The sequence below is a fragment of the Ranitomeya variabilis genome, chromosome 1 (genome assembly GCF_051348905.1).
Source record: "Ranitomeya variabilis isolate aRanVar5 chromosome 1, aRanVar5.hap1, whole genome shotgun sequence".
Lineage (NCBI taxonomy): Eukaryota > Metazoa > Chordata > Amphibia > Anura > Dendrobatidae > Ranitomeya > Ranitomeya variabilis.
The window spans coordinates 1,160,127,196-1,160,153,230 of NC_135232.1; the positions used below are offsets into that span (position 1 = coordinate 1,160,127,196).

At 57.7% G+C, this 26,035-nt stretch overlaps 1 protein-coding gene across 4 annotated transcripts in view; it reads left to right on the forward strand.

Annotated features, from left to right (window-relative positions):
• Positions 1-18,025, forward strand: part of DCTN1 (dynactin subunit 1) — a 139,809-nt gene extending 121,784 nt beyond the window's left edge. For 2 of the 4 annotated variants that reach the window (XM_077280396.1, XM_077280398.1), the window contains 13 exons: positions 2,408-2,470; positions 8,200-8,349; positions 8,424-8,585; positions 8,665-8,796; positions 9,077-9,205; positions 9,789-9,931; positions 11,837-11,994; positions 12,125-12,139; positions 14,009-14,142; positions 15,994-16,177; positions 16,256-16,329; positions 16,616-16,705; positions 17,190-18,025. In XM_077280396.1, the coding sequence (XP_077136511.1) occupies positions 2,408-2,470; positions 8,200-8,349; positions 8,424-8,585; positions 8,665-8,796; positions 9,077-9,205; positions 9,789-9,931; positions 11,837-11,994; positions 12,125-12,139; positions 14,009-14,142; positions 15,994-16,177; positions 16,256-16,329; positions 16,616-16,705; positions 17,190-17,327 (1,572 nt within the window). In that variant the 3' untranslated portion in view covers positions 17,328-18,025. The remainder of the gene's footprint in view (positions 1-2,407; positions 2,471-8,199; positions 8,350-8,423; positions 8,586-8,664; positions 8,797-9,076; positions 9,206-9,788; positions 9,932-11,836; positions 11,995-12,124; positions 12,140-14,008; positions 14,143-15,993; positions 16,178-16,255; positions 16,330-16,615; positions 16,706-17,189) is intronic. The other 2 variants (XM_077280397.1, XM_077280399.1) reach the window with 1 other exon arrangement.
• Positions 18,026-26,035: the final 8,010 nt, after the last annotated feature.

Sequence of the window (26,035 nt, forward strand, 5' to 3'; positions counted from 1 at the left end):
TGTGGCTGCCGTGTCTCCTGTCCTGTGTACAGTCTGTGGCTGCCGTGTCTCCTCTGTCCTGTGCACGGTCTGTGGCTGCCGTGTCCCCTCTGTCCTGTGTGCGGTCTGTGGCTGCCGTGTCTCCTCTGTCCTGTGTGCGGTTGTGGCTGCCGTGTCTCCTGTCCTGTGTACAGTCTGTGGCTGCCGTGTCTCCTGTCCTGTGTACTGTCTGTGGTTGCCGTGTCTCCTCTGTCCTGTGCACGGTCTGTGGCTGCCGTGTCTCCTGTCCTGTGCACGGTCTGTGGCTGCCGTGTCTCCTCTGTCCTGTGTGTGGTCTGTGGCTGCCGTGTCTCCTCTGTCCTGTGTACGGTCTGTGGTTGCCGTGTCTCCTCTGTCCTGTGTGTGGTCTGTGGCTGCCGTGTCTCCTCTGTCCTGTGTGCGGTCTGTGGTTGCCGTGTCTCCTCTGTCCTGTGCACGGTCTGTGGCTGCCGTGTCTCCTCTGTCCTGTGCACGGTCTGTGGCTGCCGTGTCTCCTCTGTCCTGTGTGTGGTCTGTGGCTGCCGTGTCTCCTCTGTCCTGTGTACGGTCTGTGGTTGCCGTGTCTCCTCTGTCCTGTGTGTGGTCTGTGGCTGCCGTGTCTCCTGTCCTGTGTACGGTCTGTGGCTGCCGTGTCTCCTCTGTCCTGTGTGTGGTCTGTGGCTGCCGTGTCTCCTCTGTCCTGTGTACGGTCTGTGGTTGCCGTGTCTCCTCTGTCCTGTGTACGGTCTGTGGCTGCCGTGTCTCCTCTGTCCTGTGTGTGGTTTGTGGTTGCCGTGTCTCCTCTGTCCTGTGTACGGTCTGTGGCTGCCGTGTCTCCTCTGTCCTGTGTGTGGTCTGAGGTTGCCGTGTCTCCTCTGTCCTGTGTGTGGTCTGTGGCTGCCGTGTCTCCTCTGTCCTGTGTGTGGTCTGTGGCTGCCGTGTCTCCTGTGTACGGTCTGTGGCTGCCATGTCTCCTCTGTCCTGTGTACGGTCTGTGGCTGCCGTGTCTCCTCTGTCCTGTGTGCGGTCTGTGGCTGCCGTGTCTCCTGTCCTGTGTACAGTCTGTGGCTGCCGTGTCTCCTCTGTCCTGTGCACGGTCTGTGGCTGCCGTGTCCCCTCTGTCCTGTGTGCGGTCTGTGGCTGCCGTGTCTCCTGTCCTGTGTGCGGTCTGTGGCTGCCGTGTCTCCTCTGTCCTGTGTGCGGTTGTGGCTGCCGTGTGTCCTGTCCTGTGTACAGTCTGTGGCTGCCGTGTCTCCTGTCCTGTGTACTGTCTGTGGCTGCCGTGTCTCCTCTGTCCTGTGTGCTGTCTGTGGTTGCCGTGTCTCCTCTGTCCTGTGCACGGTCTGTGGCTGCCGTGTCTCCTGTCCTGTGCACGGTCTGTGGCTGCCGTGTCTCCTCTGTCCTGTGTGTGGTCTGTGGCTGCCGTGTCTCCTCTGTCCTGTGTACGGTCTGTGGTTGCCGTGTCTCCTCTGTCCTGTGTGTGGTCTGTGGCTGCCGTGTCTCCTCTGTCCTGTGTGCGGTCTGTGGTTGCCGTGTCTCCTCTGTCCTGTGCACGGTCTGTGGCTGCCGTGTCTCCTCTGTCCTGTGCACGGTCTGTGGCTGCCGTGTCTCCTCTGTCCTGTGTGTGGTCTGTGGCTGCCGTGTCTCCTCTGTCCTGTGTGCGGTCTGTGGTTGCCGTGTCTCCTCTGTCCTGTGTACTGTCTGTGGCTGCCGTGTCTCCTGTCCTGTGTACGGTCTGTGGCTGCCGTGTCTCCTCTGTCCTGTGTGCGGTCTGTGGTTGCCGTGTCTCCTCTGTCCTGTGTACAGTCTGTGGCTGCCGTGTCTCCTCTGTCCTGTGTGTGGTCTGTGGCTGCCGTGTCTCCTGTCCTGTGTACGGTCTGTGGCTGCCGTGTCTCCTGTCCTGTGTACGGTCTGTGGCTGCCGTGTCTCCTCTGTCCTGTGTACTGTCTGTGGCTGCCGTGTCTCCTGTCCTGTGTACGGTCTGTGGCTGCCGTGTCTCCTCTGTCCTGTGTACGGTCTGTGGCTGCCGTGTCTCCTGTCCTGTGTGCGGTCTGTGGTTGCCGTGTCTCCTCTGTCCTGTGTACTGTCTGTGGCTGCCGTGTCTCCTGTCCTGTGTACGGTCTGTGGCTGCCGTGTCTCCTGTCCTGTGTGCGGTCTGTGGCTGCCGTGTCTCCTGTCCTGTGTACGGTCTGTGGCTGCCGTGTCTCCTGTCCTGTGTACGGTCTGTGGCTGCCGTGTCTCCTCTGTCCTGTGTACTGTCTGTGGCTGCCGTGTCTCCTGTCCTGTGTACGGTCTGTGGCTGCCGTGTCTCCTCTGTCCTGTGTACGGTATGTGGCTGCCGTGTCTCCTCTGTCCTGTGTGCGGTCTATGGCTGTCGTGTCTCCCACTGACGCTCTCTTTTTTTCCGCAGTTTACACAGAGCGCTCTGGACTGTATGGGGGTAGAAGTGAGCAGACTCCGCGCCTTCCTCCATGTGAGTCATCACAGCTATTATCACCCCCATCATTCCCACTGCAGTAACCATTACCTATACCGAAGTATTATTACTACTGCACCCAGCATCCCCACTATTACCCACCCAGCATCCCCACTACTACATCCACCACTACTGTACCATCATCCCCTCTACTCTATTCACTACTGCACCCATCTTCCCCTCTGCTCCATCGACTACTGCACCCATCTTCCCCTCTGCTCCATCCACTACTGCACCCATCTTCCTTTCTGCTCCATCCACTACTGCACCCATCTTCCCCTCTGCTCCATCGACTACTGCACCCATCTTCCCCTCTGCTCCATCGACTACTGCACCCATCTTCCCCTCTGCTCCATCCACTACTGCACCCATCTTCCTTTCTGCTCCATCCACTACTGCACTCATCTTCCCCTCTGCTCCATCGACTACTGCACCCATCTTCCCCTCTGCTCCATCGACTACTGCACCCATCTTCCCCTCTGCTCCATCGACTACTGCACCCATCTTCCCCTCTGCTCCATCCACTACTGCACCCATCTTCCCCTCTGCTCCATCCACTACTGCACCCATCTTCCCCTGTGCTCCATCCACTACTGCACCCATCTTCCCCTCTGCTCCATCCAGTACTGCACCCATCATCCCCTGTGCTCCATCGACTACTGCACCCATCATCCCCTCTGCTCCATCGACTACTGCACCCATCTTCCCCTCTGCTCCATCCACTACTGCACCCATCTTCCCCTCTGCTCCATCCACTACTACACCCGTCTTCCCCTGTGCTCCATCCACTACTGCACCCATCTTCCCCTGTGCTCCATCCACTACTGCACCCATCTTCCCCTGTGCTCCATCCACTACTGCACCCATCTTCCCCTCTGCTCCATCCACTACTGCACCCATCTTCCCCTGTGCTCCATCCACTACTGCACCCATCTTCCCCTGTGCTCCATCCACTACTGCACCCATCTTCCCCTGTGCTCCATCCACTACTGCACCCATCTTCCCCTCTGCTCCATCCACTACTGCACCCATCTTCCCCTCTGCTCCATCGACTACTGCACCCATCTTCCCCTGTGCTCCATCCACTACTGCACCCATCTTCCCCTCTGCTCCATCCACTACTGCACCCATCTTCCCGCTGCTCCATCCACTACTGCACCCATCTTCCCGCTGCTCCATCCACTACTGCACCCATCGTCCCCTGTGCTCCATCCACTACTGCACCCATCTTCCCCTGTGCTCCATCCACTACTACACCCATCTTCCCCTCTGCTCCATCCACTACTGCACCCATCTTCCCCTCTGCTCCATCCACTACTGCACCCATCTTCCCCTCTGCTCCATCCACTACTGCACCCATCTTCCCCTTTGCTCCATCCACTACTCCACCCATCTTCCCCTCTGCTCTATCCACTACTGCACCCATCTTCCCCTCTTCTCCATCCACTACTGCACCCATCTTCCCCTGTGCTCCATCCACTACTGCACCCATCTTCCCCTCTGCTCCATCCACTACTGCACCCATCTTCCCCTCTGCTCTATCCACTACTGCACCCATCTTCCCCTCTGCTCTATCCACTACTGCACCCATCTTCCTTTCTGCTCCATCCACTACTGCACCCATCTTCCCCTGTGCTCCATCCACTACTGCACCCATCTTCCCCTCTGCTCCATTTACTACTGCACCCATCTTCCCCTCTGCTCCATCCACTACTGCACCCATCTTCCCGCTGCTCCATCCACTACTGCACCCATCTTCCCCTGTGCTCCATCCACTACTGCACCCATCTTCCCCTGTGCTCCATCCACTACTGCACCCATCTTCCCCTCTGCTCCATTTACTACTGCACCCATCTTCCCCTCTGCTCCATCCACTACTGCACCCATCTTCCCCTCTGCTCCATCCACTACTGCACCCATCTTCCCCTCTGCTCCATCCACTACTGCACCCATCTTCCCCTCTGCTCCATCCACTACTGCACCCATCTTCCCCTGTGCTCCATCCACTACTGCACCCATCTTCCCCTCTGCTCCATCCACTACTGCACCCATCTTCCCCTGTGCTCCATCCACTACTGCACCCATCTTCCCCTCTGCTCCATCCACTACTGCACCCATCTTCCTTTCTGCTCTATCCACTACTGCACCCATCTTCCCCTCTGCTCCATCCACTACTGCACCCATCTTCCCCTCTGCTCCATCCACTACTGCACCCATCTTCCCCTGTGCTCCATCCACTACTGCACCCATCTTCCCCTCTGCTCCATCCACTACTGCACCCATCTTCCCCTCTGCTCCATCCACTACTGCACCCATCTTCCCCTCTGCTCCATCCACTACTGCACCCATCTTCCCCTCTGCTCCATCCACTACTGCACCCATCTTCCCCTCTGCTCCATCCACTACTGCACCCATCTTCCTTTCTGCTCCATCCACTACTGCACCCATCTTCCCCTCTGCTCCATCGACTACTGCACCCATCTTCCCCTCTGCTCCATCGACTACTGCACCCATCTTCCCCTCTGCTCCATCCACTACTGCACCCATCTTCCTTTCTGCTCCATCCACTACTGCACTCATCTTCCCCTCTGCTCCATCGACTACTGCACCCATCTTCCCCTCTGCTCCATCGACTACTGCACCCATCTTCCCCTCTGCTCCATCGACTACTGCACCCATCTTCCCCTCTGCTCCATCCACTACTGCACCCATCTTCCCCTCTGCTCCATCCACTACTGCACCCATCTTCCCCTGTGCTCCATCCACTACTGCACCCATCTTCCCCTCTGCTCCATCCAGTACTGCACCCATCATCCCCTGTGCTCCATCGACTACTGCACCCATCATCCCCTCTGCTCCATCGACTACTGCACCCATCTTCCCCTCTGCTCCATCCACTACTGCACCCATCTTCCCCTCTGCTCCATCCACTACTACACCCGTCTTCCCCTGTGCTCCATCCACTACTGCACCCATCTTCCCCTGTGCTCCATCCACTACTGCACCCATCTTCCCCTGTGCTCCATCCACTACTGCACCCATCTTCCCCTCTGCTCCATCCACTACTGCACCCATCTTCCCCTGTGCTCCATCCACTACTGCACCCATCTTCCCCTGTGCTCCATCCACTACTGCACCCATCTTCCCCTGTGCTCCATCCACTACTGCACCCATCTTCCCCTCTGCTCCATCCACTACTGCACCCATCTTCCCCTCTGCTCCATCGACTACTGCACCCATCTTCCCCTGTGCTCCATCCACTACTGCACCCATCTTCCCCTCTGCTCCATCCACTACTGCACCCATCTTCCCGCTGCTCCATCCACTACTGCACCCATCTTCCCGCTGCTCCATCCACTACTGCACCCATCGTCCCCTGTGCTCCATCCACTACTGCACCCATCTTCCCCTGTGCTCCATCCACTACTACACCCATCTTCCCCTCTGCTCCATCCACTACTGCACCCATCTTCCCCTCTGCTCCATCCACTACTGCACCCATCTTCCCCTCTGCTCCATCCACTACTGCACCCATCTTCCCCTTTGCTCCATCCACTACTCCACCCATCTTCCCCTCTGCTCTATCCACTACTGCACCCATCTTCCCCTCTTCTCCATCCACTACTGCACCCATCTTCCCCTGTGCTCCATCCACTACTGCACCCATCTTCCCCTCTGCTCCATCCACTACTGCACCCATCTTCCCCTCTGCTCTATCCACTACTGCACCCATCTTCCCCTCTGCTCTATCCACTACTGCACCCATCTTCCTTTCTGCTCCATCCACTACTGCACCCATCTTCCCCTGTGCTCCATCCACTACTGCACCCATCTTCCCCTCTGCTCCATTTACTACTGCACCCATCTTCCCCTCTGCTCCATCCACTACTGCACCCATCTTCCCGCTGCTCCATCCACTACTGCACCCATCTTCCCCTGTGCTCCATCCACTACTGCACCCATCTTCCCCTGTGCTCCATCCACTACTGCACCCATCTTCCCCTCTGCTCCATTTACTACTGCACCCATCTTCCCCTCTGCTCCATCCACTACTGCACCCATCTTCCCCTCTGCTCCATCCACTACTGCACCCATCTTCCCCTCTGCTCCATCCACTACTGCACCCATCTTCCCCTCTGCTCCATCCACTACTGCACCCATCTTCCCCTGTGCTCCATCCACTACTGCACCCATCTTCCCCTCTGCTCCATCCACTACTGCACCCATCTTCCCCTGTGCTCCATCCACTACTGCACCCATCTTCCCCTCTGCTCCATCCACTACTGCACCCATCTTCCTTTCTGCTCTATCCACTACTGCACCCATCTTCCCCTCTGCTCCATCCACTACTGCACCCATCTTCCCCTCTGCTCCATCCACTACTGCACCCATCTTCCCCTGTGCTCCATCCACTACTGCACCCATCTTCCCCTCTGCTCCATCCACTACTGCACCCATCTTCCCCTCTGCTCCATCCACTACTGCACCCATCTTCCCCTCTGCTCCATCCACTACTGCACCCATCTTCCCCTCTGCTCCATCCACTACTGCACCCATCTTCCCCTGTGCTCCATCCACTACTGCACCCATCTTCCCCTCTGCTCCATCCACTACTGCACCCATCTTCCCCTCTGCTCCATCCACTACTGCACCCATCTTCCCCTCTGCTCCATCCACTACTCCACCCATCTTCCCCTCTGCTCCATCCACTACTGCACCCATCTTCCCCTGTGCTCCATCCACTACTGCACCCATCTTCCCCTCTGCTCCATCCACTACTGCACCCATCTTCCCCTCTGCTCCATCCACTACTGCACCCATCTTCCCCTCTGCTCCATCCACTACTCCACCCATCTTCCCCTCTGCTCCATCCACTACTCCACCCATCTTCCCCTGTGCTCCATCCACTACTGCACCCATCTTCCCCTCTGCTCCATCCACTACTGCACCCATCTTCCCCTGTGCTCCATCCACTACTGCACCCATCTTCCCCTCTGCTCCATCCACTACTGCACCCATCTTCCCCTCTGCTCCATCCACTACTGCACCCATCTTCCCCTGTGCTCCATCCACTACTGCACCCATCTTCCCCTGTGCTCCATCCACTACTGCACCCATCTTCCCCTCTGCTCCATCCACTACTGCACCCATCTTCCCCTCTGCTCCATCCACTACTGCACCCATCTTCCCCTGTGCTCCATCCACTACTGCACCCATCTTCCCCTCTGCTCCATCCACTACTGCACCCATCTTCCCCTGTGCTCCATCCACTACTGCACCCATCTTCCCCTGTGCTCCATCCACTACTGCACCCATCTTCCCCTGTGCTCCATCCACTACTGCACCCATCTTCCCCTCTGCTCCATCCACTACTGCACCCATCTTCCCCTCTGCTCCATCCACTACTGCACCCATCTTCCCCTCTGCTCCATCCACTACTGCACCCATCTTCCCCTCTGCTCCATCCACTACTGCACCCATCTTCCCCTCTGCTCCATCCACTACTGCACCCATCTTCCCCTCTGCTCCATCCACTACTGCACCCATCTTCCCCTCTGCTCCATCCACTACTGCACCCATCTTCCCCTCTGCTCCATCCACTACTGCACCCATCTTCCCCTGTGCTCCATCCACAACTGCACCCATCTTCCCCTCTGCTCCATCCACTACGACACCCATCCTCCTGTTGCTGCACTCACCAGTACTACTTCCCCCATTATTGGCAGCTCGGGCAGGAGACCTCGGACTTCGCGGTCCTGCTGAAGGATCTGGAGACGTCGTGCAGCGACATCCGGCAGTTCTGTAAGAAGATTCGTCGGCGGATGCCGGGCACGGAGGCGGCAGGGATCCCGGCGGCGCTTAGATTCGGGCCGCAGGTGAGTGTGGTGCTGGCGTGTGCAGTGCATGATGGACCTGGTATAACCCCAATCATCCGGCTATTGTCCCACAGGTGTCAGAGACCCTCTTAGACTGCCGTAAACACCTGAAGTGCGTGGTCGCGGTGTTCCAGGAGGTTGCGGCCGCGGGGGCGCAGATGATTGCCCCTCTAGGGGAGAGTGAGGGGCTGCAGGCTCTGAGACTGGAGGACGTGGCCTTCAAAGCTGCGGACCAGGTGAGGGCAGCTGCTCCAGCTGCGGGAGGAGCCGTGTCTTCACCGTGGACTCTGACGGCCTCTGATCTGTCGTCTGTAGATTTACGGCACACAGGGAAGCAACCCATACGAGTGCCTCCGCCAGTCCTGCGCCATCCTGATCGCCACCATGAACAAGATGGCCACTGCCATGCAGGAGGGCGAGTATGACGCCGAGAAGCCGCAGAGCAAGGTGAGAGAAGGCCGCTGGGAGGAGCTTGTCAGGAGGATGGGAAGTCTGCTGGGTGTGGCTTATTGTTCGGCTTGGAGTCTGCTGGGAGGAGCCTGTCATGTGGGTGGGGAGGCTGCTGGGAGGGGCTTATTGTGAAGCATGGCATCTTCTGGGGGCTTATAGGGCAGAGAGTCTGATGGGAGGAGCTTATAGGGAAAGAAGTCTTATTGTGGGGTATGGAGTCTGCTGGGAGGGGCTTATCATGGGACATCACTCACACAATCATGTGGTCTCTTTCCAGTCTCCTCCGCCGGTGGAGCAGCGAGCGGCCGCCCTGCGAGCCGAGATCACGGACGCAGAGGGATTAGGATTAAAGTTAGAAGACAGAGAGACGGTCATTAAGGAGTTAAAGAAATCTCTGAAGATAAAGGTGACTCGTGAACAGCAACCTCTCCCACAGTGCACTGCGGAGCCGGCCAACCCTACCCGCGGTGCTCTGCGGAGCCGGCCAACCCTACCCGCGGTGCTCTGCGGAGCCGGCCAACCCTACCCACGGTGCTCTGCGGAGCCGGCCGACCCTACCCGCGGTGCTCTGCGGAGCCGGCCGACCCTTCCCGCGGTGCTCTGCGGAGGCGGCCGACCCTACCCGCGGTGCGCTGCGGAGCCGGCCGACCCTACCCGCGGTGCGCTGCGGAGCCGGCCGACCCTACCCGCGGTGCGCTGCGGAGCCGGCCGACCCTGCCCGCGGTGCGCTGCGGAGCCGGCCGACCCTGCCCGCGGTGCGCTGCGGAGCCGGCCGACCCTGCCCGCGGTGCGCTGCGGAGCCGGCCGATCCTACCCGCGGAGCACTGCGGAGCTGACCCTTCCCGCGGTGTGCTTCGGAGCCGGCCGACCCTACCCGCGGTGCGCTGCGGAGCCGGCCGACCCTGCCCGCGGTGCGCTGCGGAGCCGGCCGACCCTGCCCGCGGTGCACTGCTTTGCCAGGTAACGGTGTCTCATGCCTTTGCTCGCAGGGCGAAGAGCTGAGTGAAGCCAACGTGCGGCTGAGTCTTCTGGAGAAGAAGTTGGACAGCGCCTCTAAGGAGGCCGACGATCGGGTGGAAAAGATCCAGACAAAGCTGGAGGAGACGCAGACGCTTCTGAGGAAGAAGGAGAAGTGAGACGGCGGCCATATTGGTGGTGGTTCAGTGAGGGCAGGGGGTGGTGGCGCTGTCTAGGCATGGCAGAAGGGAGGTGGTGGCGCGATGTGGGCAGGGTAGGTGGTTATGGCTCTGTGCAGCAGGACAGAGTGGGGATGATGGGGGGAAGGGGTTGGCGGCTCAGTGAGGACATGGGCAGGGTAGAGGTGGGGTGATGGCTGTGGGGGCAGGGGCGGCAGCTCGTTGAGGGCAGGGGGTGGTGGCTCAGGGCGGCGGGTGGCGGCTAGGGGGTGCAGGCCTGTGATGGCAGGGGGTGGCTCGTGGTGGCCAGGGGGTAGTTGCTCGGTGACAGCAAGGGGTGATGGTGGCGTTGTGGGGGCAGGGGGTGATGTGGTGAGGGCAGGAGGTGATGGGGAAGTGGTGGGGCAGGGGGTGATGGCGATGTGGTGGGGGCAGGAAGATGATGGTGGTGTGGTGAGGGCAGGAGGTGATGGTCATGTGGTGAGGGCAGGAGGTGATGGTGATGTGAGGGCAGGAGGTGATGGTGATGTGGGGGCAGGAGGTGATGGTGGCGATGTGGGGGCAGGAGGTGATGTGGTGAGGGCAGGAGGTGATGGTGGCGATGTGGTGGGGCAGGAGGTGATGTGGTGAGGGCAGGAGGTGATGGTGGCGATGTGGGGGCAGGAGGTGATGGTGGCGATGTGGTGAGGGCAGGAGGTGATGGTGGGGATGTGGTTGGGGCAGGAGGTGATGGTGGCGATGTGAGGGCAGGAGGTGATGGTGGCTGTGGTGAGGGCAGGAGGTGATGGTGGGGATGTGGTGAGGGCAGGAGGTGATGGTGGTGTTGTGGGGGCAGGAGGTGATGGTGGCTGTGGTGAGGGCAGGGGGTGATGGTGGCGATGTGGTTGGGGCAGGAGGTGATGGTGGCGATGTGGTGAGGGCAGGGGGTGATGGTGGCGATGTGGTTGGGGCAGGGGGTGATGGTGGTGATGTGGAGGCAGGGGGTGATGGTGGCGATGTGGTGAGGGCAGGGGGTGATGGTGGCGATGTGGGGGCAGGAGGTGATGGTGGCGATGTGGTGAGGGCAGGAGGTGATGGTGGGGATGTGGTTGGGGCAGGAGGTGATGGTGGCTGTGGTGAGGGCAGGGGGTGATGGTGGCGATGTGGTTGGGGCAGGAGGTGATGGTGGGGATGTGGTTGGGGCAGGAGGTGATGGTGGCGATGTGGGGGCAGGAGGTGATGGTGGCGATGTGGTGAGGGCAGGAGGTGATGGTGGGGATGTGGTTGGGGCAGGAGGTGATGGTGGCGATGTGAGGGCAGGAGGTGATGGTGGCTGTGGTGAGGGCAGGAGGTGATGGGGATGTGGTGAGGGCAGGAGGTGATGGTGGTGTTGTGGGGGCAGGAGGTGATGGTGGCTGTGGTGAGGGCAGGGGGTGATGGTGGCGATGTGGTTGGGGCAGGAGGTGATGGTGGCGATGTGGTGAGGGCAGGGGGTGATGGTGGCGATGTGGTTGGGGCAGGGGGTGATGGTGGTGATGTGGAGGCATGGGGTGATGGTGGCGATGTGGTGAGGGCAGGGGGTGATGGTGGCGATGTGGGGGCAGGAGGTGATGGTGGCGATGTGGTGAGGGCAGGAGGTGATGGTGGGGATGTGGTTGGGGCAGGAGGTGATGGTGGTGTTGTGGGGGCAGGAGGTGATGGTGGCTGTGGTGAGGGCAGGGGGTGATGGTGGCGATGTGGTTGGGGCAGGAGGTGATGGTGGCGATGTGGTGAGGGCAGGGGGTGATGGTGGCGATGTGGTTGGGGCAGGAGGTGATGGTGGTGATGTGGAGGCAGGGGGTGATGGTGGCGATGTGGTGGGGGCAGGGATTGGCCAGCCGTATACTGTGCGGCATTGCACTGACGGGTGGTCCTGTGTGCAGGGAGTTTGAGGAGACCATGGACGCCCTACAGGCCGACATCGACCAGCTGGAGTCCGAGAAGGCGGAACTCCGCCAGCGGCTCAGCAACCAGTCCAAGCGCACCATCGAGGGTCTGCGCGGATCCCCAGTGTCCTCCATCTTGTCCGGCATGGCTGGAGGTAGGGGCCGCTCTGGGGGTAATGATAACGGTGGGGATTGTGATGACTTCGCCTCTTAATGACCGCCCTTTCTCTCCCTGTCGCCCGCTGACCTCCGGGCGTATGCTCCGTCCTTCTCTGCACATGATAGAGGAGGAGCAGAGAGGTACAGTACCGCGCGCTGCGTATGCATCATCGTGTCTGCCCCCGCGCAGGCGGCCGCCGTATAAAGAGCCGCGTTCAAAAGGAGACTGAAATGACCACTTGCTAGTCACATCCAGAGCTGTACTTATTGCTCTACTCCAGTCACATCCAGAGCTGTACTTATTGCTCTACTCCAGTCACATCCAGAGCTGTACTTATTGCTCTACTCCAGTCACATCCAGAGCTGCACTTCTCTGCTCCAGTCACATCCAGAGCTGCACTTCTCTACTCCAGTCACATCCAGAGCTGCACTTCTCTACTCCAGTCACATCCAGAGCTGCACTTACTGCTCTACTCCAGTCACATCCAGAGCTGCACTTACTGCTCTACTCCACTCACATCCAGAGCTGCACTTACTGCTCTACTCCACTCACATCCAGAGCTGCACTTATTGCTCTACTCCAGTCACATCCAGAGCTGCACTTACTGCTCTACTCCACTCACATCCAGAGCTGCACTTACTGCTCTACTCCACTCACATCCAGAGCTGCACTTATTGCTCTACTTCAGTCACATCCAGAGCTGCACTTACTGCTCTACTCCAGTCACATCCAGAGCTGCACTTACTGCTCTACTCCAGTCACATCCAGAGCTGCACTTCTCTACTCCAGTCATATCCAGAGCTGCACTTCTCTACTCCACTCACATCCAGAGCTGCACTTATTGCTCTACTCCAGTCACATCCAGAGCTGCACTTACTGCTCTACTCCACTCACATCCAGAGCTGCGCTTACTGCTCTACTCCACTCACATCCAGAGCTGCGCTTACTGCTCTACTCCACTCACATCCAGAGCTGCACTTACTGCTCTACTCCACTCACATCCAGAGCTGCACTTATTGCTCTACTCCAGTCACATCCAGAGCTGCACTTACTGCTCTACTCCAGTCACATCCAGAGCTGCACTCTCCTCTTCAAGTTACATCCAGAGCTGCACTTACTGCTCTACTCCACTCACATCCAGAGCTGCACTTACTGCTCTACTCCACTCACATCCAGAGCTGCACTTACTGCTCTACTCCAGTCACATCCAGAGCTGCACTTACTGCTCTACTCCACTCACATCCAGAGCTGCACTTACTGCTCTACTCCACTCACATCCAGAGCTGCACTCTCCTCTTCAAGTTACATCCAGAGCTGCCCTCTTTCAGTCACATCCAGAGCTGCATACTTCATTTTCATACTCCAGTCACATCCAGAGCTGCACTTCTCTACTCCAGTCACATCCAGAGCTGCATACTTCATTTTCATACTCCAGTCACATCCAGAGCTGCACTTCTCTACTCCACTCACATTCCAGAGCTGCCCTCTCTTTCAGTCACATCCGGAGCATACTTCATTTTCATACTCCAGTCACATCCAGAGCTGCACTTCTCTACTCCACTCACATTCCAGAGCTGCCCTCTCTTTCAGTCACATCCGGAGCATACTTCATTTTCATACTCCAGTCACATCCAGAGCTGCCCTGATCACTCCCCTTTTCCTGCTGCAGCTTCTGGTGTGTTTGGAGTATAACAGTGTATTTTGCTGTGGTTGCAGCATCGAATGTGTGTAGAGCACAAGAGCTGTGGAACTCCTCTGGGCGTTTTCTGTAGATAGGACCGGAGCTGCTGTAATGCGCGGCGCTGCTTGGTCGTTACAACGTGTATGTTCCATTCCACCCGTATTGTGCATGCAGCACCCCTGCGGAGTCCGGTGTAACCATCCTGTGTGCTGGCGTCTCTGGTGCAGTCAGGGCGCCCCTAGGAACCAGACCTGCATGTGCCGGAAGTGTTGCCTTGCCTTCCTGCTGGCTGTTTCCATCCCTCTGATTGCTTTTTGTCCTGTGCCAGGTGTGCCGGCCGGCCAGTCATTGCTGAACGGCTCTGGGCCGGTGCAGGTGAAGGACTCGCCCCTGCTGCTGCAACAGATCGATACCCTGCGCTACTCCGTGAAGCACCTGAAGCATGAGAACAACCGGCTGAAGGTGAGCGCGGGAGCAACGTGAGGATCAACGGGGAGGAGCTGGACACCGCAGGGGCGGGGCTGGTGTCACATAATGGAGAGGAGCTGGTGTCCCAGCAGGGGCGGGACTCTTGTCCACAGCAGGGGTGGGGCTGAAGTCTCAGCAGAGGCGGGGCCAGTGTCACACAACAGTAATGAGGGAATGAAGTAGCTATTTACATGACTGCTGCGGGAGACGCCTACCGTGCCGCTCCTCTCTCTAGTCTGCTCCTCTCTCTAGTCTGCTCCTCTCTAGTCTGCTCCTCTCTCTAGTCTGCTCTCTAGTCTGCTCCTCTCTCTAGTCTGCTCTCTAGTCTGCTCTCTAGTCTGCTCTCTCTAGTCTGCTCTCTAGTCTGCTCCTCTCTCTAGTGCTCTCTAGTCTGCTCCTCTCTAGTCTGCTCTCTAGTCTGCTCCTCTCTCTAGTCCTCTCTCTAGTCTGCTCCTCTCTAGTCTGCTCTCTAGTCTGCTCCTCTCTCTAGTCCTCTCTCTAGTCTGCTCCTCTCTAGTCTGCTCCTCTCTAGTCTGCTCCTCTCTAGTCTGCTCCTCTCTCTAGTCTGCTCCTCTCTCTAGTCTGCTCCTCTCTCTAGTCCTCTCTCTAGTCTGCTCCTCTCTCTAGTCTGCTCCTCTCTCTGGTCCGCTCCCCTCTTCTCTGGTCCGCTCCCCTCTTCTCTGGTCCGCTCCCCTCTTCTCTGGTCCGCTCCCCTCTTCTCTGGTCCGCTCCCCTCTTCTCTGGTCCGCTCCCCTCTTCTCTGGTCCGCTCTTCTCTGGTCCGCTCCGCTCTTCTCTGGTCCGCTCCGCTCTTCTCTGGTCCGCTCCGCTCTTCTCTGGTCCGCTCCGCTCTTCTCTGGTCCGCTCCGCTCTTCTCTGGTCCGCTCCGCTCTTCTCTGGTCCGCTCCGCTCTTCTCTGGTCCGCTCCGCTCTTCTCTGGTCCGCTCCCCTCTTCTCTGGTCCGCTCCCCTCTTCTCTGGTCCGCTCCGCTCTTCTCTGGTCCGCTCCGCTCTTCTCTGGTCCGCTCCGCTCTTCTCTGGTCCGCTCCCCTCTTCTCTGGTCCGCTCCCCTCTTCTCTGGTCCGCTCCCCTCTTCTCTGGTCCGCTCCGCTCTTCTCTGGTCCGCTCCGCTCTTCTCTGGTCCGCTCCGCTCTTCTCTGGTCCGCTCCGCTCTTCTCTGGTCCGCTCCGCTCTTCTCTGGTCCGCTCCGCTCTTCTCTGGTCCGCTCCGCTCTTCTCTGGTCCGCTCCGCTCTTCTCTGGTCCGCTCCGCTCTTCTCTGGTCCGCTCCGCTCTTCTCTGGTCCGCTCCGCTCTTCTCTGGTCCGCTCCGCTCTTCTCTGGTCCGCTCCGCTCTTCTCTGGTCCGCTCCGCTCTTCTCTGGTCCGCTCCGCTCTTCTCTGGTCCGCTCCGCTCTTCTCTGGTCCGCTCCCCTCTTCTCTGGTCCGCTCCCCTCTTCTCTGGTCCGCTCCGCTCTTCTCTGGTCCGCTCCGCTCTTCTCTGGTCCGCTCCCCTCTTCTCTGGTCCGCTCCCCTCTTCTCTGGTCCGCTCCCCTCTTCTCTGGTCCGCTCCCCTCTTCTCTGGTCCGCTCCCCTCTTCTCTGGTCCGCTCCCCTCTTCTCTGGTCCGCTCCGCTCTTCTCTGGTCCGCTCCGCTCTTCTCGTCCACTTCTCCCCTTTCGCTCTTCGCTCGTCCACTCCACCTGTGCCGTTCCTTTCTCGTCCTCTCCTGTGCCGCTCTTCGCTCGTCCACTCCACCTGTGCCGTTCCTTTCTCGTCCTCTCCTGTGCCGTTCCTCTCTCGTCTGCACTGGGCCGGTAATAGCCACATCTTGGCTCTGCCCCTCTCCCAGGCTAAACACATAAAGGAGGAGCTGTCTCTACTGCCTCCACTGAACGTCTCCAAACTGACCCTCCCCAAAGACCGGCAAGAGGCCATGAGCGGCACGCTGTACCGCAAGACCAGCCAGCTGCTGGACACCCTGCAGCAGATGAGCGCCAACTCCAAGGTGGTGGACATCACCCACAAGAAAGGCGGTAAGTGCTGCTTTGGGGCATGGGCTAGCGGCCGGGGGCCATAGAGCCGCCTTCATGTGCTCACCTCTCCACGTACAGGTAACCCTGCGACCCAGCTGCTGGAGCAGACCGCCCGGCTACAGACGCTGAGCGACACAATCGACAAGCTCAAGGTGGGTGTCAGCCGGCAGCGTGATGTCATCCTGCTTATGATGTCATCCTGATGGTGATATCATGATCTGCTGGTGGCGATGGCATGATGTCTTCTTGGTGGTGATCGCGATATGATTTCCTGGTGGTGATGGCGCAAAGTCATCCTGTGGCGCGGAGTCATTCTGTTGGCGGGGTGTCATCCTGGTGGCGATGGTGCGGTGTTATCCTGGTGGAGCGCTGTCATCCTGGTGGCGCGGTGTTGTCCCGCTTATGACATCGTTGCTTGTATCGCTCTTTTATTGGTAGGATGAAGTTCTGAAGGAGACGGTCTCGCAGGTCCCCGGAGCCAACGTCCTGACAGATTTTGCCACGTTCCCGTCATCAGACTTCATTAAGGTGATGAGCAGCATGTGATGGTGCGGGGGTCGGCGGGGGGCTCCGCTCCTACATGTGACTGTGCGGGGGTCGGCGGGGGGCTCTGCTCCTACATGTGACTGTGCGGGGGTCGGCGGGGGGCTCTGCTCCTACATGTAACTGTGCAGGTGTCGGCGGGGGGGATTGCTTCTAGCGGGGTCAGCTGGGGGATTGTTTCTGCAGGGGTCGGCAGGTGGGATTGGTTCTGCAGGGGTCGGCAGGGGGATTGCTTCGGCAGGGGTCGGCGGGGGGATTGCATCTACATGGGTCAGCAGGTGGGATTGCTTCTGCAGGGGTCGGCAGGGGGATTGCTTCTGCAGGGGTCGGCAGGGGGATTGCGTCTACATGGGTCGGCGGGTGGGATTTCTTCTGCATGGGTCGGCAGGTGGGATTACTTCTGCAGAGGCAGCACACCGCTTTTCCATGTGGTGGTCCTATGATGACTTTCTCCATCATCTCTCTCCAGGCCAAGGAGGAGAAGGCGGCAGACACGGTGTTCATCGGGAAGGTGACGCTCCCCTGCCAGCCGGGTCAGGGGCAGATCCACCGCCTGGTCCTCACCCCCGAGCAGCTCTACCAACTCCACGAGCGACTGATCTGCTGAGCCCGGCCCCCGCGCTGCCCTCATGGCTGCACATGATAGACCTGGGCCCTGAAACACTAAGTATCTGCCCCCTCCTGAAGACATGGACCTTGTGGGGTAAATCCCAGGATGGGGCCCTGTTCCTTCACTTTCGGAGACGGACTCCTCATGGATCACGTGATCGACGCCATCTTGTATGACTACCGAGTAACCAACGAGTCTTATTTTTGGCTGCAGCAATCCCAGCATGCTCTGTAATAACCCTCCCACCTGGTCTTTATACAACCAGCCTATCATAGCCGACGTCTTAAAGGGGAAGTCCAGATACTACAGCGCACGCTCTGGATGGTGTTCTAAGTCACATCCCACCCCACATTACCCATAATACCTGCGAGGTCACAAGGCATCTGCAGCTTTAAGGCTCACTAAAGACTTCTCTTAAAGGGCCTCTACTTTCATCTTCCAACAAGACGGATGTAGGTGGAATCGGTTAAATGTAGTGCACCCTCTTAAATTACATGCGGTTTGCGAAGTGCCTTTTGTATGTTATTTCATGTAACCGCCATCGGGAGCCTCCTCCTGTAGTGATCACATGATGGGCTCCTGTGGGGCGGGGTTAGCTATTGCCCCACCCCTGCTCATCCTGGCACAGCCGCCATCCTGGGTGACACGTCCGCTCTGCTGTATCTGTTCTATTAGGAAATAAACTCTGAGCTCTGGCTGCGCCTCTTGTCTCTCCTCTGCATGTCCCCTCTCTGCGCCTATCCTCCCCCGGCTCTCCCTTCCCCCTCCCGGCCTCCCATCTCTCCCCAGTGACGTGGCTTCTGGGACTGCAGGGGATGGCACAGCTCTCAGTGGCGGCCTCCCAGCTTTGCTAGTCTCAGCACTGCGCCGTGTGTGTCGTAATCCTGTGATGTCACTGCCTGGCTCTCCTCTCCCCGTGGCTCTCCTCTCCCCGTGGCTCTCCTTTCACCCTGCTCTCCTCTCACCCTGCTCTCCCGTGGCTCTCCTCTCTCCCGTGGCTCTCCTCTCTCCCGTGGTTCTCTCCCGTGGCTCTCCTTTCACCCTGCTCTCCTCTCACCCTACTCTCTCCATGGCTCTCCTCTCTCCGTGGCTCTCCTCCCTTGGCTCTCCTCTCTCCCGTGGCTCTCTTTCCCCCGGCTCTCCTCTCACCCGGCTCTCCTCTCACCCTACTCTCCTCTCACCCTACTCTCCTCTCACCCTGCTCTCCTCTCACCCTGCTCTCCTCTCACCCTGCTCTCCTCTCCCCCGTGGCTCTCCTCTCCCCCGTGGCTCTCCTCTCCCCCGTGGCTCTCCTCTCCCCCGTGGCTCTCCTCTCCCCCGTGGCTCTCTTCTTTCCGTGGCTCTCTTCTTTCCGTGGCTCTCCTCTTTCCGTGGCTCTCCTCTTTCCGTGGCTCTCCTCTTTCCGTGGTTCTCCTCTCCCCCGTGGTTCTCTCCCCCGTGGTTCTCCTCTCCCCCGTGGTTCTCCTCTCCCCCGTGGTTCTCCTCTCCCCCGTGGTTCTCCTCTCTCCCGTGGTTCTCCTCTCTCCCGTGGTTCTCTCTCTCGTGGTTCTCTCTCGTGGCTCTCCTCTCTCCGTGGCTCTCTCCCCTGTGGCTCTCTCTCTCCCGTGGCTCTTTCCCCCGGCTCTCCTCTCACCCTACACTCCTCTCTCCGTGGCTCCCCTCTCTCCGTGGCTCCCCTCTCTCCGTGGCTCCCCTCTCTCCGTGGCTCCCCTCTCTCCGTGGCTCCCCTCTCTCCGTGGCTCCCCTCTCTCCGTGGCTCCCCTCTCTCCGTGGCTCTCCTCTCTCCGTGGCTCTCCTCTCCCGGCTCTCCTCTCTCCCGTGGCTCTCCTCTCTCCGTGGCTCTCCTCTCCCCTGTGGCTCTCCTCTCTCCCGTGGCTCTCCTCTCCCCTGTGGCTCTCTCTCTCCCCCGTGGCTCTCTTTCCCCCGGCTCTCCTCTCAGCACTGCGCCGTGTGTCGTAATCTTGTGATGTCACGTCCCGCTCATCTGACAACTGTGACTGCCGTCACTGCTGACACGAGGTTGTCGCTGGCCTGTGCACCATCGCTCTGGGGCGCTCATTACCTGTAACACCGGCAGAGTCCAGCAGGGGCGCTGCATTGTTTGATGGCAGCCAGCGGGATCCCGCCAGCCCCTGCCCTCTCCATAAGCCGCCAACAAGAAGCAGAAGGCGCCAGGAATATTGTCACGATCCCTTAGCCGCTTACACCAATATGTCAGGGATCCACACCGTGACCGTCACCCCAACGTCACTGATCGGGGTGACTTTAGACCAACAGACGGCTATCACATGTGCAGGGGGCTTATCTTAGTTATCCCTCCACTCCACAATGTGATAGAAAGACACACACAAGGCTATTGACCTCTTAGGTTACAGCAGGGGCTTATTTTAGGTATCCCACTGCTCTTCAATATACCACGAACTGCAGGGACTTATGTATCCCGCTTACAGTTCCACTTAACACTTGCAGCTCTGGCGCCCCCTTTACCCGCAGGTCAGATTGGGTACTGCACCTAGGGTAATTCGTCGCCAGAAAGGCTGCCTGCTATGTACGGGCTATTGGGCACGCTGCAGCGACGCGATAACTACCACTCAGGCAGGAACAATAATTATTAACGCCGAAGCCGCTACAACATCACCCAAAAGCCTGCATGGTATCGCTGCCACCAGCTTCGATTAAACGGGTCCGAAGCTAACCCAAAACAGTAGCGTAAATTCCCTTCAGAAGACTTAGGGTACGTTATTAGAGCATGGAGAAAGAACTGGCATGAAATAATATACCCCACAAAATGTAGGCAGTGCTTTATCAAAATATTTTACAAAGATGTTACAAATGAGACAATTGCAAATATGTACAAGGTAATTATAACAAAGGGGATTAAAGGAGAAAAGAGAACACTCACATATTCTCAGTTCATTGCATTGCAGGCAACCAACCATACGTCCCAGCTCATTGGACGTGCTCAGGGCTCTTCAGGAAAAGACAAGAAGACTGAGCTGGGGATCTGGGCAGACAGTTATAGCTGGAGCCTGTAACATCCCAGAAAGGGGTTGGATCACCTCGTCCCTCCTACCTCTTCAGTTAACTAACTTTTCCCTAACCTATATCTAATTTCTATAACTCCGCTGCAAAACATGACATCGTCATATCACACCCAGCATTCATCTCGGATTATCGCTGGCAGTCTAATGAGATCAAATATGTCCTATTTGGGATTCATATTTACCGAGAAATCCCTACTTCTTTACCAGATGGAGTTAGATGCCCGTGTTTAGAGTGATGGGTAGATCCACCGAGGGGAAGTAAGAATATATATTTTCGTGTTCTTAACTTAAACGGTATCTTACAAAACCAGAACAAAGGACTTTCAGGATTCTAGAAGTTTCTAATCCAGTTAAAGCTGGTCACTTTCCACTGCAGGAAATGCCGGTCGTAAATACCTTGGCTCTCAGAGCTAGAGGCCATAAAATCTCTACACTCATTGACAAGACAAGCTAAAACACAGTGAAGGGGGGGGGGGGGGTCAGCGCCCACCCTATGTGTGCTGGCAGAGAAACTAAAGTTATATGATATTTCATACCATATCGTGACAAATATACATCTGAGGACACGGCCGCGGCCTCCGCCACCCAGAGGCCAATCACAGCAGGTGCGAAGGCCAACATTTACCTGCGCTGATAAATTAAATCAAATCATCAGGGCAGGACGAGAAGTTACTGCACACGAGGGCTGTCCGCACTCTGTAGCAAACCTTCAGCTGTGAGCAGTCTGGACGGACATTGCATGTATTGTAGCTTTTCCCTTCACTGACACATTGTAACAAGTCTTAGCTGTGAGCAGTATTGGCTCTTTACAGGCCTTGATGTGATGTCCCTGTCCTGGGTGATAATTTTGCACTGATACACTGTAACAGACCCTTAGCTGTGATCAGGCTGGACAGGTGTGCAGCCGTAGACACCCGCTCAGCTCATCGCCTCGGGTTCTCAGACTGTTGCTCTGCACCGCCATACTTTACCTTGCAGCTCTTTTATTCATATGGAGGACAGTGTGGCCCCCATGAGGAGGAGGCGAGGGAGCGGATGGACCACGGACGCAACACGGGCAGGGGGCGCTGCGGATGGAATACGGACAGGATGCACCGCGGACAGAATGCAGCAGGAACAGGGAGCACTGTGGACAGATCGGAACAGGGAGCACCGCGGACAGAACGCAGCAGGAACGGAGCACCGTGGATGGAACGCAACAGGAACAGGGAGCACCGTGGACGGAACGCAACAGGAACAGGGAGCACCGTGGACGGAACGCAACAGGAACAGGGAGCACCGTGGATGGAACGCAACAGGAACAGGGAGCACCGTGGATGGAACGCAACAGGAACAGGGCGCACCGTGGACGGAACGCAACAGGCACAAGGAGCCCCGTGGACGGAACGCAACAGGCACAAGGAGCACCGTGGATGGAGCACAAAAGGAACAGGGAGCACCGTGGATGGAACACAACAGGAACAGGGAGCACCGTGAACGGAACAGGAGCAGGGAGCACCGTGGATGGAACTCAACAGGAACAGGGAGCACCGTGGACAAAACGCAACAGGAACAGGGAGCATCGTGGATGGAACACAACAGGAACAGGGAGCACCGTGGATGGAACACAACAGGGAGCACCGTGGATGGAACACAACAGGAACAGGGAGCATCGTGGATGGAACACAACAGGAACAGGGAGCACTGTGGATGGAACACAACAGGAACAGGGAGCACTGTGGATGGAACACAACAGGAACAGGGAGCACCGTGGTTGGAACACAACACGGGCAGGGGGCACCTCAGACGGACTGCAACACAGGCAGGGGGCCAACCCCAAAGGAATGCAGCACGAGCAGGGGGCACCCAGGTACAGAAGGCAACATTGGGCAGGGAGCACTGCTGATGGAATGCAATGTGGGCAGGGAGCACCAGGGACAGAACGTAACTGGGGCAAAGCGGACAAGAAAGAACACAACAGGGAGCACCGTGGATGGAACGCAATACGGACGGGGCAACGCGAACAGGACTTAAAGGTCACAGGGTTTATTTGTGGCAACAGTCTTGAAAGTCAATTGGTTTTTCTCATTTATTCTTTTCTCGGAGGTGGGGGAGGGGAGCAGCCACTCTTAAAGGGCCCATGCTTCCAGGTATGCAGGAAACCACAAAGAGGAAGATGCAGAAAGTAACCAAGCGACGGCAGCGTATACATCCGCTCATAACATAGGCCGGGGTATCACACATGATAATAATAATCTTTATATAGCGCCAACATATTCCGCAGCACTTTACAGTTTAACGATAGGATTAGATACCGCGCTCAGCAGGCAGTGTCACATATAGGATTAGATGCACCCTGCAGAGTATCCCAGGTATCAGATACACAGGCTCTGACGCGCGCTGGTGGATGTGACCGAGCAGATTTCAGGTCCTGGACTTATCACTGAGGGGGCCACAGAGACAAAGGGGTCCGCATCCAGCAGTCCGGGGCTCCGAACACCAGAGAAAATGGCCAAAATGAGATCTCTACCCTGACAAGTCCCAGATTGTTCCCAGTCTACATAAGAGGGAGATCAGAGGCGCAGCTGAGGTGAGGAGGCCGAGCCCGACCACCACTGAGCAAGACCCAGAAGTACAAGGTGTTCAGTGCTCAGAGACACGGCCGAGGTGAGGTGGCTGAGCCCGACCACCACTGAGCAAGACCCAGAAGTACAAAGTGCTCAGAGACACGGCCGAGGTGAGGAGGCTGAGCCCGACCACCACTGAGCAAGACCCAGAAGTACAAAGTGCTCAGAGACACGGCCGAGGTGAGGAGGCTGAGCCCGACCACCACTGAGCAAGACACAGAAGGACAAGGTGTTCAGTGCTCAGAGGCGCAGCTGAGGTGAGGAGGCCGAGCCCGACCACCACTGAGCAAGACCCAGAAGTACAAGGTGTTCAGTGCTCAGAGACACGGCCGAGGTGAGGAGGCTGAGCCCGACCACCACTGAGCAAGACACAGAAGTACAAGGTGTTCAGTGCTCAGTGACACGGCCAAGGTGAGGAGGCTGAGCCCGACCACCACTGAGCAAGACACAGAAGTACAAGGTGTTCAGTGCTCAGAGACATGGCCGAGGTGAGGAGGCTGAGCCCGACCACCACTGAGCAAGACACAGAAGTACAAGGTGTTCAGTGCTCAGAGACACGGCCGAGGTGAGGAGGCTGAGCCCGACCACCACTGAGCAAGACACAGAAGTACAAGGTGTTCAGTGCTCAGAGACACGGCCGAGGTGAGGAGGCTGAGCCCGACCACCACTGAGCAAGACACAGAAGTACAAGGTGTTCAGTGCTCAGAGACACGGCCGAGGTGAGGAGGCTGAGCCCGACCACCACGGAGCAAGACACAGAAGTACAAGGTGTTCAGTGCTCAGAGACACGGCCGAGGTGAGGAGGCTGAGCCCGACCACCACTGAGCAAGACACAGAAGTACAAGGTGTTCAGTGCTCAGAGACACGGCCGAGGTGAGGAGGCTGAGCCCGACCACCACTGAGCAAGAACCAGAAGTACAAGGTGTTCAGTGCTCAGAGACACGGCCGAGGTGAGGAGGCTGAGCCCGACCACCACTGAGCAAGAACCAGAAGTACAAGGTGTTCAGTTCTCAGAGACACGGCCGAGGTGAGGAGGCTGAGCCCGACCACCACTGAGCAAGAACCAGAAGTACAAGGTGTTCAGTGCTCAGAGACACGGCCGAGGTGAGGAGGCTGAGCCCGACCACCACTGAGCAAGACCCAGAAGTACAAGGTGTTCAGTGCTCAGAGACACGGCCGAGGTGAGGTGGCTGAGCCCGACCACCACTGAGCAAGACACAGAAGTACAAGGTGTTCAGTGCTCAGAGACACGGCCGAGGTGAGGAGGCTGAGCCCGACCACCACTGAGCAAGACCCAGAAGTACAAGGTGTTCAGTGCTCAGAGACACGGCCGAGGTGAGGAGGCTGAGCCCGACCACCACTGAGCAAGACCCAGAAGCAGGGCCGGACTGGCCATCGGGCACTTCTGGCAAATGCCAGAAGGGCCGGTGCCAGTAGTGGGCCGCTCGATCCGCCTCCCCCCGCCCCCGCCGTCGCATTCAACTATACCGGCGTATAGACGCCGGTACAGTTGAATGCAATAATGGAGGAGAGAGCGTCCACAGACGCTCCTCTCCCATCATTCCCCGCTCTGCCTCTGACACTGCGGGTGCGCGATGACGTCATATCATCGCGCACCTGCTGTGTCCCGGGCAGACTGCACGCTGCTGAGACAGACAGGAGCAGGAAGGCGGAAGCAACGCTGGGCAAGAGGAGAGGTGAGGAGAGTTTTTTTTTTTTCTGGACTGTGGGGCCATTCTCGGAGGAGGTGAGGGGAGGGGGTGGAGGAAGAGAAGAGATGTGGGCTGTATATAGTTCTCTGTGGGCTGTGCTGTATACTGCTGTGGGCTGTATATAGTTCTCTGTGGGCTGTGCTCTGTGCTGTATACTACTGTGGGCTGTATATAGTTATCTGTGGGCTGTGCTCTGTGCTGTATACTACTGTGCTATATATAGTACTCTGTGGGCTGTGCTCTATACTGCTGTGCTATATATAGTACTCTGTGGGCTGTGCTCTGTGCTGTATACTGCTGTGGGCTATATATAGTACTCTGTGGCTGTGCTCTGTGCTGTATACTACTGTGCTATATATAGTACTCTGTGGGCTGTGCTCTGTGCTGTATACTGCTGTGCTATATATAGTACTCTGTGGGCTGTGCTCTGTGCTGTATACTGCTGTGGGCTGTATATAGTTCTCTGTGGGCTGTGCTCTGTGCTGTATACTACTGTGGGCTGTATATAGTACTCTGTGGGCTGTGCTCTGTGCTGTATACTGCTGTGCTATATATAGTACTCTGTGGGCTGTGCTCTGTGCTGTATACTGCTGTGGGCTGTATATAGTTCTCTGTGGGCTGTGCTCTGTGCTGTATACTACTGTGGGCTGTATATAGTTCTCTGTGGGCTGTGCTCTGTGCTGTATACTGCTGTGGGCTGTATATAGTTCTCTGTGGGCTGTGCTCTGTGCTGTATACTGCTGTGCTATATATAGTACTCTGTGGGCTGTGCTCTGTGCTGTATACTACTGTGGGCTGTATATAGTTCTCTGTGGGCTGTGCTCTGTGCTGTATACTACTGTGGGCTGTATATAGTACTCTGTGGGCTGTGCTCTGTGCTGTATACTGCTGTGGGCTGTATATAGTACTCTGTGGGCTGTGCTCTGTGCTGTATACTGCTGTGGGCTGTATATAGCTCTCTGTGGGCTGTGCTCTGTGCTGTATACTACTGTGGGCTGTATATAGTTCTCTGTGGGCTGTGCTCTGTGCTGTATACCACTGTGGGCTGTATATAGTTCTCTGTGGGCTGTGCTCTGTGCTGTATACTGCTGTGGGCTGTATATAGTTCTCTGGGCTGTGCTCTGTGCTGTATACTGCTGTGGGCTGTATATAGTTCTCTGTGGGCTGTGCTCTGTGCTGTATACTACTGTGCTATATATAGTACTCTGTGGGCTGTGCTCTGTGCTGTATACTACTGTGGGCTGTATATAGTACTCTGTGGGCTGTGCTCTGTGCTGTATACTACTGTGGGCTGTATATAGTACTCTGTGGGCTGTGCTCTGTGCTGTATACTGCTGTGCTAT